Genomic DNA, 11691 nt, shown 5'->3' with positions numbered 1-11691 from the left:
TCTGTCAAAGCATCAATCTTTTTTTAAGGCAACTTGACAAAATTAAAATTACCTTTATGCTTCTCTGGAGGCATAAGCCTTACATGAGTCAGGAAGAGGAGGAAATAGAGAAAGAGATGAGCACATTGTATATAAAGCATACCTGGAAGGAGTTGCAGCAGTCCTGTGCTGCCTGCCCTGTGCTGCTCGGCCCTCAAGCTAGAGCAAATGACACACGCTCATAATTACACATGTGAGTGATGGTTCGGTGAAAATACTGTTTGTAAAAGAAAACCCACAGGTAACTTAAATGTCTATCCGCAGAAAAATGGTGGAAAGGGTCATCTTAGAGTTCCCTCCCATTCTCATTCCCAGAGCACCTCCACTGGTTAGTGAGGGTGGGGGTATTTCATAGAGTTGTGTTTCTTAACTGAGTCAGAATACAGAAATATTCGTGAAAGGGGACTCTACATTCATTAGCTTGTGTCCCTCTCCAGCTCTTTTTTAAAAAAAATATATTTTATTGATTTTTTACAGAGAGGAAGGGAGAGGGATAGAGAGTTAGAAACATCGATGAGAGAGAAACATTGATCAGCTGCCTCCTGCACACTCCCTACTGGGTATGTGCCCGCAACCAAAGTACATGCCCTTGACTGGAATCGAACCTGGGACCCTTCAGTCTGCAGGCTGACGCTCTATCCATTGAGCCAAACCGGTTAGGGCCTCTCCAGTTCTTAAAGCTAGGAAGATACACTTAGACTTTATCTAAGAAGAACTCCTGGGCATTTTCAAAAGTGGGGTGGCATGAGTGGGCTGTACCAGAGCTGTGCCAGGGTCACCTTGGACAGGGAAGCCTCCTTGCATGCAGACACAGTGGGGTGCCACCACCCAGACAGCCATGACAGCGCAGTTTAGTGGACTCAACTATTTCTCATTTGTGCGTGCTGGTAGCCTTTCCTTTGGACCTCCACTGGGGCTGTGGCGCTGAGAGGCAGAGCTATCCTGCTTCCCACATCGGCCCACACCAAAGCCTACACAGCCAGGTTGTCCTACTGGCCACGCAGGGTAGCAGCATGGAGGGGCACATGGTAGATGGGGTCTCCTACCGCAGGAGTCGGTGTCACAGCTTCTTCTGGCCAAACTTGCTGCCTGCCTTGGTCACCTAGGTCAGTGGCTCTGTGTGCCTGGACCTTATCAGCCTCCTACAGCTCCCTGGGAGTGTGATGGGGAACAGAGGAGGCCTGTGGTTCTTGCGGGGCCGCTCAGGTCCTCAGGAGCCCCTGCAGCCCTGGGTCAGCACCCTGAGGTCAGCCCAGCACAGGGGCCTCCCCAGCATGGCCTCAGCCCATTATGGTGTATAGGAAGACACCCTCAGTGAGAGGGGCTTCAGAGCAACATAGTGGTGAGGACAACTGGATTATGGAAAGGAACCAGGGATCCTAGAGAAAGGGCTGAGTTTATGGCGGGGACAGGGTAGACCAGCAGAGCCTAGAGCAGCGGTTCTCAACCTGTGGGTCGCGACCCCTTTGGGGGTCGAACGACCCTTTCACAGGGGTCGCCTAAGACCATCCTGCATATCAGGTATTTACATTACGATTCATAACAGTAGCGACATTACAGTTATGAAGTAGCAACGAAAATAATTTTATGGTTGGGTCACAACATGAGGAACTATATTTAAAGGGCCAGAAGGTTGAGAACCACTGGCCTAGAGCATCTTGTAGTGCCAGAAAGTAGGGAAGTGCTCATACAAAAGCATACACACGCAGTGATGGGTGCATATCCCAAGGACACGAGCCAACTGAAGGTCAAAGGTGGGACACACACTACTGATACCATTGGCCCATAACCCAAAGTGTAATTAAATGTGATGGCTGGTAAATGGGGAGAAGACACACACCTTCCTCACAGAGGAATTACAAATAATACATGGAGATCCCCCTTCCCGGGGGTGGTGCTGAGTCCTCCCTTCCATGGAGCGTGGGCTGGACTCAGTGACCGTCTTCCAGATACAGAGAATGGGCGGGAAAAGTAGAACTTGACAGAGGAGACCCTGGCAGACACACCTTAACCAGGTGTCCAGGTTAGCATCACCCACTTAGACTTAGGCATCCTGATCTGATGTGACAAGAGTGGCACCTCACTTCTGTGGGGTTCTTTTCCAAACCATAACCCAGCTAATCATGAGAAAACACAAGGAAGACCCAATTTGAAGGACGTTCTACTAAATACATAACCCAAACTGCTCAAAACTGTCAAAGTAATGAAAAACCGGGAAAATCTGCGAGACTGCCCCAACACATAGGGGACAATGGAGACAACGAAGTGCAGTGTGGTCCTGGGAGGGTCCTAGAGGGGCACTTGTGGAAAAGCCGAACTGCATCCATGGTTTGGTGACCAGAGTGTTGGGGTGCGGGTGGGTGGGCTGTGACCAACCTGCTGCAGTGATGAGCAGATGCTTCGAGAGGAAGCTGAAAGGGTCCACAGGGACTCTGCACTGTGTCTGTAACTCTGTAAACCTGAAATTATCCCCGCACCCAGAGTGTATTTAACAGCCGTCCTAGTCCATGAAAAGTTGTGGCCCAGAGCACTTGTGTGTGTAAGGGCTGGGCTGTCGGCACTGGGGAGTAGCCTCTGTGGATGCCTGGGAAGCCCCTATTGAGATTTCCAAGACACTCAGCCTCCCTCACCCCCAGGAGATGAATTCCTAGGGAGTGGGTCCCAGCCTCATTCTATATCCCAGGCTGCAGCAACTGGACGAGGAGAACAGTGAGCTGAGGTCCTGCACGCCCTGTCTGAAGGCCAACATCGAACGCTTGGAGGAGGTAAGCTGCCTGCCAGGAGCGCTGTGGACAGGGCCAGGCCTTGCACTGTGTGGTCACCGAGACCAGTCATGCTGGCCTACATGCTTTCCCACACCCTCTGGATCGGGATGTGCTGAGACAGGTTAGCCAGAGCAGGGCACTCACAGCCAGCTAATGGGTCTGCAGGGGTATGGCCAGCCAAGGGGTGCGCCACAGGCTGGGGAGCTGCTGCTCCAAAGAGCAGGCTGATGATGCCGGGCCTGCCAGGCCTGTGTGTGAGGGAACAAGCTCAGCTCAGGCCACTGCCCTTTGCTGGAAGATGCTGGAGCCTGCCTGGCTGCTCAGCTTTCCCACAGACACAGGATCCTTGGGTCAGAGGTTCATGCTTCGATTGACCCGTGGTCTGAACCCAGGGATGTCTTTGAGGGGCCGACTTCAGCTGGACCCCTCGCGCCCTATTCTGCAGATGTTCACTGAGAGGCTTCTCCTCCCCCATCCTCCACTTCCTGCCAAGTGCCTCCTGGGAAGCTCTGAACCCTGAGCAAGTCGAATACCACTTGGGCTCTGGTTGCCGTGAACAACTCCTGCTGAGTGGCCGGGGGTCAGGGCCTGCTCTTGCCTTCCCCTAGAAACAGTACTTTGGGGGGAGGTGCCCACACCAAGAACCCACCTTCCATATGCACTGCACTCGGGGTAGGCACCGGCCCTGAGAGCGCATGCCTGTGTGTGTGCACCTGGGCTTTGACAGGAAGGCTCCAGTGCAGCCCTGTGGACGTCAGTGAACTGAGACTCAGGACACATGCAGCTGAGGAAAGCCATGTGTATGGGGTGGCAGGTGAGTGTGTCCATGGCAAGTGTTTAACTTTGCAGGAGAAACAGAAGTTGCTGGATGAGATTGAAGAGTTGTCACTGCGGCTCAGTGACGAGCAGGAAAACAGGAGGAAGCTGGGGGACAGGCTGAGTCACGAGAGACACCAATTCCAGAAGGACAAGGAGGCAACCCAGGAGGTGAACACAAGCCCAGGACTGTCACTTAGTGAGGTCCCAGAATCCATAGGGCCCACCTGGAGTGAGCTGGGAGCCCACTGCTTTCAGCGGGGGGTGGGGGAAGGGGGGAGGTACTGGGTGCATGGTGGTGTTTGGGAAGCGTGGCATCCTCCTCCTCCTCAGAAATGGCATTTAGACCGATGCAGAGGTTCTGAAACCAGGGACTGGGTTGGCTGCTCACTCTGCGGTTCCTCACAGCTAATTGAGGACCTGCGGAAGCAGCTGGAGCACCTACAGCTCTTCAAGCTGGAGGCGGAGCAGAGGAGGGGCCGGAGCAACAGTGTAGGCCTACAGGAGTACAATAGCCGTACCCGGGAGAGCGAGCTGGAGCAGGAGGTCCGCAGGCTGAAGCAGGTACTGCTGGGCAGACACCCTTATACCTGGAAGAAGCTTACTGGCAACCCGCATTGGAAGAGGGGTCTCTGGAGGGTCACAGCCCAGGAATGACACTGTCATGCTGCCCACCCTAGGATAACCGTAACCTGAAGGAGCAGAACGATGAGCTCAATGGACAGATCATAAACCTGAGCATCCAGGGCGCCAAGAACCTCTTCTCCACATCCTTCTCTGAATCTCTGGCCGCAGAGATCAGCTCGGTCTCCCGCGATGAGGTAATGTATCCACTCCCCTAGGCTTGGGGCTCTAAAGTGCCCACAGTCTCAAAAAGAAAAAGAAAAAAAAGTGCCCATAGTCTGTGCCCAGTGCCCACCTCTTGCTTCTCCCACAGCTCATGGAAGCGATTCAAAAGCAGGAAGAGATCAACTTTCGCCTGCAGGACTACATTGACAGGATCATCGTGGCCATCATGGAGACCAACCCGTCCATCCTGGAGGTCAAGTAGAAGCAGCCAAGCCCAGCCCAGGGTGATTCTGGACTCCACCAACACCACAGAGATGGCCGCGGCACACGTGGGCCAAGAATAGCAGGTCCCATGCCCACCGAGCCCAGAGCGCACAGCTGAGCTGGGGCACATAAAGATGGGGTGGTGGAAGAGGGAGAAGGAAAGAGAAGCCCTTGGTCTGGAACCCACAGCAGATGCAGGTGGAATTGGGCCTGCTCTCAGCTCTGGCCTTCCCCTGCCCCCTCCTCTGCAGAGATGTGAGGACAGTGTCTCATGCTGGGATGAGCCTCTCCATAAGCTCCCTCTCACATAGTAGACCCTCCCGTTATCCTGCCCTGTCAGGGGAGAAAAGAAGGAAATGAAGGAAATGGGTCCCCACCTGGGTGCAGCTATGCATGTCAGCACAGGCATCCTGACCTGGTGCCACTCAAGGCTCGGCCGCTCCTGGACCATCTAGAGGCCCCAGATGCGGTGGTATGTGAAAGGAAGACAGGCAGTGAGGCCGGTGCGAGTCAGGGTCTGACCAGAAGCTATAGCCCATCCCTCTTCCCCCAAGCTTTTCTGAGGCTGTCTCCCTGAGCTGCTCAGGCTGTCACTCAGTCCAGCTTCAGGCCCAGGGGCTTCCGGCCATGCATCTGTTCTCACAGTTGGACCCTCTCTACAATAACCTGTGGGAGCTGGGGCCTCTGCTCTGAAATCAGGACTTCAGAGTCTAATGGTGTGGAATGTACTATCTGGGAGGGGTGGACATTGCCAGACCCCTCTGACTCCTGAGGTATAGACAGGGCCAGGGTGAGGTGCTACCTCCCCAGGGGCGTGGCCTTCCTGGCCTCCTGGATTACCCCATTTTCTGTGCAGATCTTGCTGCCTTGGGTAAAGTCCCACTTTCCCAGGCCAGAGTCCAAATGTTTCCTCCAGGAGTCCAAAGTCATTAGAAGTCATCATTCTTCCCCAGGTACATTCTGCAGAAGGCCGAGCAGGGCAGGCGTCCAAGGACACAGATCAAGAGCAGAGAACAAGGCCTTCCCAGCAGCGTGGGGGTCCCTTGCCCAGCTCTGCACTACCACTGCCCAGCACCTGCGCTGCCAGGAGCAGCAGTGTCACCCCCACAGGGATGCTGGGCCTGCCGCCCACCTTAGCCCGAGCACTGGCCAGGAGCCTCCAGGCACTCCCAGGTGGGCCAAGACCCACCACCAACTGGCTACTGTTGTGTGTGACCGCGTATGGGAGGTGTATGCATGTGTGTGTGCGTGTAAGCATGTGTGTTGCCCTGCATCCCTCCATCTTCTACATGGCCCACCTTCTACACTAAGACTTAAGACGTTGCCTCGTATTGTATATTTTGGGGAAAGCCTTGGGTGTAAATCAGTGTAAACTTGGAGGAGAGATTTTTCTATCATGTAGAGTAGGTATTTTTTATAGATTGAAGGTTGATCAATTTTTTTAATACTTCCAAGAGAGAAAACTATCTGTGTATACACATGAAATATATATATATGTATGTATGTATGATAATAAATATGGGAACTCTGCTTTCTGTGCCCAGCCTCACCCTGCTGACACAGTCTTGGGTCTGTTTCTGTCCATCACTCAGCAGTACTGTAACTAAAGACAAATTGCCCAGAGATGTTTCACGCAAACACCAGGCACTGACTTGCACAGTGACCCTGCTTTCATCTTCTCAAGAAAGACTCTTCCAGCCATAGCTGGTTTGGTTCAGTGGATAGAGCATCGGCCTGCGGACTAAAGGGTCCCAGGTTCAATTCCAGGCTCAGTGGATAGAGCGTTGGCCTGCGGACTGAAAGGTCCCAGGTTCGATTCCGATCAGTGATTCTCTCTCATCATTGATATTTCTAGCTCTCCCTCTTCCTTCCTCTCTGAAATCAATAAAAATATATTTAAAAAAAAAAAAAAAAGACTCTTCCAGGCAGAGTGAGGGCGGCCTGGATGCAGAAGGGCAAAGCTAGGACAGTGTCACCACAGATTAAAGCTGTTGCTGCACACACACAATTCGGCTCCTTCCCCTGCGGGGGTCAAGAGGTAGAGTGCAATGGGCCTGGCTCAGCACCGCCTGGTGGTGGTTGAGGTACTGGGAACCATGTGTCATCTGACTTCAGACAGCAGGAGATGGCCTAGTCCAGCCGTGGGCAAACTACGGCCCGCGGGCCGGATTCGGCCCGTTTGAAATGAATAAAACTAAAAAAAAAAAAAAAAAAAAAAAAAAGACCGTACCCTTTTATGTAATGATGTTTACTTTGAATTTATATTAGTTCACACAAACACTCCATCCATGCTTTTGTTCCAGCCCTCCGGTCCAGTTTAAGAACCCATTGTGGCCCTCGAGTCAAAAAGTTTGCCGACCCCTGGCCTAGTCAAGCCAGCCCCTCCTGATCTTTCTGGCCTCGCTGTAAACCTCTGAGAGGTCCCAAGATGGCACCTGCAGGCTGGGCCCCCAGCAGAGCTTGTCCAAGGGCACTCCTGGAGCAGGGCCACATGGGGCCATGAGATCATAGTAGGACCTGGCCCCTGTGTGCAGCCCGGCTGCCAACATGACACCCAGGGCCAGATGGGCCGAGTGGGCAGCATTGCAAGTCTCAGGTTCGTGAACAAGCTGTCCCATGGGACATGTAATCAGGGCCCCAGGTGAGGCCATGTACAGTACCCAAATCAAAGGCACAGAAAAGGCCAAGACCCCAACAGGCTAGGGCTTGGGGGGGACAGAGGGGAGGCAGGCTGGGAGGAGAGCTCAACTGCCACCATAGTCACAGGGACACCACCAAGAAGGTTACTAAATCTGACTTGAAAGGGAGTTAGCTAAACATCTCCCAGACTGCATCCCCCTCCCCCCTTACACTGAGCTGCCTGCATGCCAGGTACAAGTGGAGAAACTAAGGCCCAGGGAGGCTGAGGACCTTGCCTCACCACCCAGCCAACATAAAAGGGAGTTGAGCTCAGGTCTGCTGGCCCCAACTGCTTCCCATGGGGTTTACGACCTGAGGTGGTGACAGGTGGATACAGCCTGCCCAGCAGCAAGCAGGGCCAGAGGCCTCCTCAGTGAGGGTGTAGCAGGACTCCAGGGGTGCCCAGAGTGAGGCCCTAGACACTGGGGTGTGGCACTAAGGAAGAAGCTTGGGAGGGTGTGGTTCTGCCTGGAGCCAACCTCCCACCAGGAATCCAGGGAAGGGCCAGACAATGTGGAGCACATGTCCCTGCATATCTAGTCTGCCTGGTCCCCACCTGTGCTCCTGGTGCCTAGAAGATAAAGCTCCCCAGGCCGCCATCAGAGAGATAGTCCTTTCTCATTATCAAGGCCGTTGGCTGAACTTGCACCAGGCCACCCATTGGGCCCAATCCTGGCCAATCGGGCAGCCTTGTGCCTAGGGTGTTGGCTTCAACCCCAGGCTTCTGGGCCCACTCAGTCACTGGGGGGCGCCAAAGCACTGCCGCAGCCGGGTTCAGAGTGTCAGTGGGGGTCCTAGAGGGCCTGTTCCCAGGCCTGCTGCAGAGGGGTCTCTGCTGGCCCAGGAGGAGGCCAGGGCTTCTGCTTTGACGCTGGATGACCTGCCTCCCACCTACCCTGTATCTGTCTGGCGCCTGCAGGACCCATGTCTGCCTAGGACAGTGATGGCGAACCTTTTGAGCTCGGCGTGTCAGCATTTTGAAAAACCCTAACTTAACTCTGCTGCCGTGTCACATATAGAAATTTTTTGATATTTGCAACCATAGTAAAACAAAGACATATTTTTGATATTTTATATATTTAAATGCCATTTAACAAAGAAAAATCAACCAAAAAAATGAGTTCGCATGTCACCTCTGACATGCGTGTCAGAGGTTCGCCATCACTGGCCTAGGAGGAGAAGCTGGAAGTGGGGAGGGGTCTTCTCCATCAGGTGAGGCCAAAGCCAGGAAAGGGAGGTGGGGAGCTGCTTCCTCCTCTGTACCCCACTGAGGCCTGCCAGCCCCTCCCGTTCATGTCCGCTCTTAAACACCTGGTGGCCCACCAGCAGCTGATGCTAAAATCCCTGCCCTGGCCCTGCAGGGAGGAGTCTAGCCCCATGGGAAACACTTGGGCGAACAAAGGATGAAAATTCATTGTCAATGGAAACAGGGAAGTGTTTGGCTGCTGCCCAGGAAGGGCTACCTGGAGAGTTTCTTCCAGCTGGCTGAGGGCAGGGTCAGGAGGGGCGGGCCCTGGGCAAACCCCACAGAGTGTGCTGGAGGGGGCCACAGTGGGACGTGTCAAGGCATGCACCCCCCAGGCCCGAGTGCATCCCTCCCATGTGGGGATGCTCACCCCCAACCCTGAAGTGCCTGGCCACAAAGCCCCCCTCTCCCCGCCACAGTGGTCAGTTCTGAAGAGCACGGAGCAAGGCTCTGACCCTTCCCTGAAAGAAGACTGATGGCAGTCCCCGGTTCCTCCAGCTGTCCCATGTGCGCTGCCTGGGCCCTCAGCTCAGGCCTGCTCCACCTTGTCCCCACTGAAAGAATTCCTGGCCCTAGCTGGTGTCACTCAGTGTCTAGAGCAGGGGTCCTCAAACTACGGCCCGCGGGCCACATGCAAATACAAATATTGTATTTGTTCCCGTTTTGTTTTTTTATTTCAAAATAAGATATGTGCAGTGTGCATAGGAATTTGTTCATAGTTTTTTTTAAAACTATAGTCCGGCCCTCCAACGGTCTGAGGGACAGTGAACTGGCCCCGTTTAAAAAGTTTGAGGACCCCTGGTCTAGAGGATCGGCCCGAGCACCGAAGGGTCTCAGGTTCGATTCATGACACACATCTGGATTGCAGGTTTGGTCCCCAGCCCTGGTCAGGGTGCATGCGGGAGGCAATGTGTCTCTTCCCCCCCACCACCCCCTTTCCCACTCTTAAAAATTAATAGAAAAATATCCTCAGGTGAGGATTAAAAGAAAAAAAAGGAGTACCTGTCTGCTTCCAGCTCGGCTGCCCCGGGACCTCCACCTGCTGGCATTTCAGAGACTGGAGATAAGGCTCAGAGAAGGACCCTTACTTTTTCCTGTGAGGGCATCTCATAGAGGGGGCAGTTGATTACCGGTCATTCCATAAAGTCAGCCGGCACGTGAGTCTCTCCCAACACAGGTGCATTTTGGCCTGCCTGCTGGCCTTGGGTCCGACATGCCTGTCACACCCATAAAGGTTCCTGTGTCCCCATCCTGCTCCACAGGGCATTTGGGCATGTGTTCACTGCTGTGTCTCAAAGACAGTGTGGGTACAAGTAGATTTGCACAGGGATGGTTGTATTAATGATCTTTCTGCTTGGCCCTTCCCACCCCTTCTCTAGGTGGGTTCACACCTCCCCCCTCATTCTCCCCTCATAGGATCTATCTTCTGTATCTTTTTAAATATATATCTTTTGTATTGATTTCAGAGAGGAAGGGAGAGAGATAGAAACATCAATGATGAGACTCATTTACTGACTGTCTTCTGTACGCCCCTACTGGGGATCGAGCCTGCAACTCGGACATGTGCCCTGGCCGGGAATCGAACCCTGACCTCCTGGTTCATAGGTCGACGCTCAACCACTGAGCCACACTGGCCGGGTTATCTTCTATATCTTTAGAGTTGTGAGGGTACTGGCTAGGATGGTACTGGTCAAGGTCTGGGTAGTCAAAGGTCACTTACCTTCTACTTTACAGTTATTTAAAATTTACATCTGTGTGCCTCAGAATATTTAAGATGATCACAAGTTGACTCTACAGATGTGTCCCTCGTCTTGCTGCTCTGGTCCTCCTGCAGCCCACTGCACATTGAACCCGTTCTTTCCAGCTCCCTGCTGGGACAGTACACACCTCGACAGACTAGAAGACGCCTCCCAAGACCTTCTTCTGGTGACTGGGCTTTCTCCCCAATAGGCCTTGGTTCCTTACTGGGGAGGGCTAGGATGCTACTGCTCTCTCCTTACCCCCCTGCATGGCCTGGCTCTTCAAAAACCTGCAGTGAGCTGGCAGGAACATGGGCTATCTGATCACTGGCTCAACGCCAACTTTCTTTTATTGAGAGGTTACAAGGTTGTGGACACCAGCCTTGACACAACCACCCCCGATCCGCCCCGCAAACATTCTCAGGGAAGGGAAGAGGTGGGAGTCAGCCCTTGACTCAGTCCTCTCAGCCACACATGGTCAGAAGCCTCGTCACCTTAATGCAGGAAAGGAAGCTGGGGGTGGGCTGAGTCACTCTATAGCTCAGTGCTGCAGGCAGCTGGTTACCTTGGAGCCTTGAGGAAGCAGCTCTACCTTGGTTGCAGCGGAAGCCCCAGTCTACATCAGAACACTTCGGCATCTGGAGGGTAAGACGGAAGTTTCCCTGGGGCTGGAATGTTCTCCCAGGAGCAGACCCCTGTCCATGTAGGTCCTCCTGAGGTCAGCTTAGCCTTTATGGGCACTGGAGCAAACACTACCCAACCTCCTATTTGTCAAACTCCACTCCATCTTGAGGCAGAATTGAACCACAACCAAACACTCCCTGAATCTTAGCTGATGGGCTTTGCTTCCGTATCTCCTTCTGCACGGCCAGTGCCTTCCCATGAACACCATGTGTCTGTCCCTGAGCGCCAGAGTCCTTGGGGCTCTGCATCTCCACTTCCCACTGCCGCCTCTCAGTTGCGTCTGGTAAACTGTTGACTCAGTTTTCCTGCATGTCCTGCTGCCTCCAGGGCATCTAGGGAACAGATGGCAGAAGGGCTCCAATTTCCTGGCAGCTGGGTGTGTGAGTGACCTCAGAGGTGCACAGGGAACTTTAAGGGAAACTGAGCCTGAGGAGGCTCCCTTGTGCAGGGGGCGGGTTCTGTTCAGAGGCCCCTACGGAGTAACACCAGCTTCCCACGTCTCAGGACTTCCTTCCGGCCAGTCACTGGGCTACTTGCTCTGTGGTGGTATCTCAATTCGTCCTCCCAATGGCCCAATTAGTTATGTTTCCCTCTCTTAACGAGGAGGAAACAGGCTCAGAGAAGTTGCTCCCTAAGTGATTCCACAGCCACATATGGTCACACTCTAAGT

At 53.6% G+C, this 11691-nt stretch overlaps 1 protein-coding gene across 3 annotated transcripts in view; it reads left to right on the top strand.

Annotated features, from left to right (window-relative positions):
* The window catches only part of RAB11FIP3 (RAB11 family interacting protein 3), a 97945-nt gene extending 91714 nt beyond the window's left edge, over positions 1-6231 (top strand). For all 3 annotated transcript variants that reach the window (XM_023744921.1, XM_023744920.1, XM_023744919.1), the window contains 5 exons: positions 2723-2804; positions 3654-3791; positions 4029-4184; positions 4301-4441; positions 4558-6231. In XM_023744921.1, coding sequence (XP_023600689.1) covers positions 2723-2804; positions 3654-3791; positions 4029-4184; positions 4301-4441; positions 4558-4671 — 631 coding nt within the window. In that variant the 3' untranslated portion in view covers positions 4672-6231. The remainder of the gene's footprint in view (positions 1-2722; positions 2805-3653; positions 3792-4028; positions 4185-4300; positions 4442-4557) is intronic.
* The last annotated feature ends 5460 nt before the right edge of the window (positions 6232-11691 follow it).

The sequence above is a fragment of the Myotis lucifugus genome, unplaced genomic scaffold, assembly GCF_000147115.1.
Source record: "Myotis lucifugus unplaced genomic scaffold, Myoluc2.0 scaffold_498, whole genome shotgun sequence".
Lineage (NCBI taxonomy): Eukaryota > Metazoa > Chordata > Mammalia > Chiroptera > Vespertilionidae > Myotis > Myotis lucifugus.
This window is presented reverse-complemented; position numbering and strand designations above follow the sequence as displayed.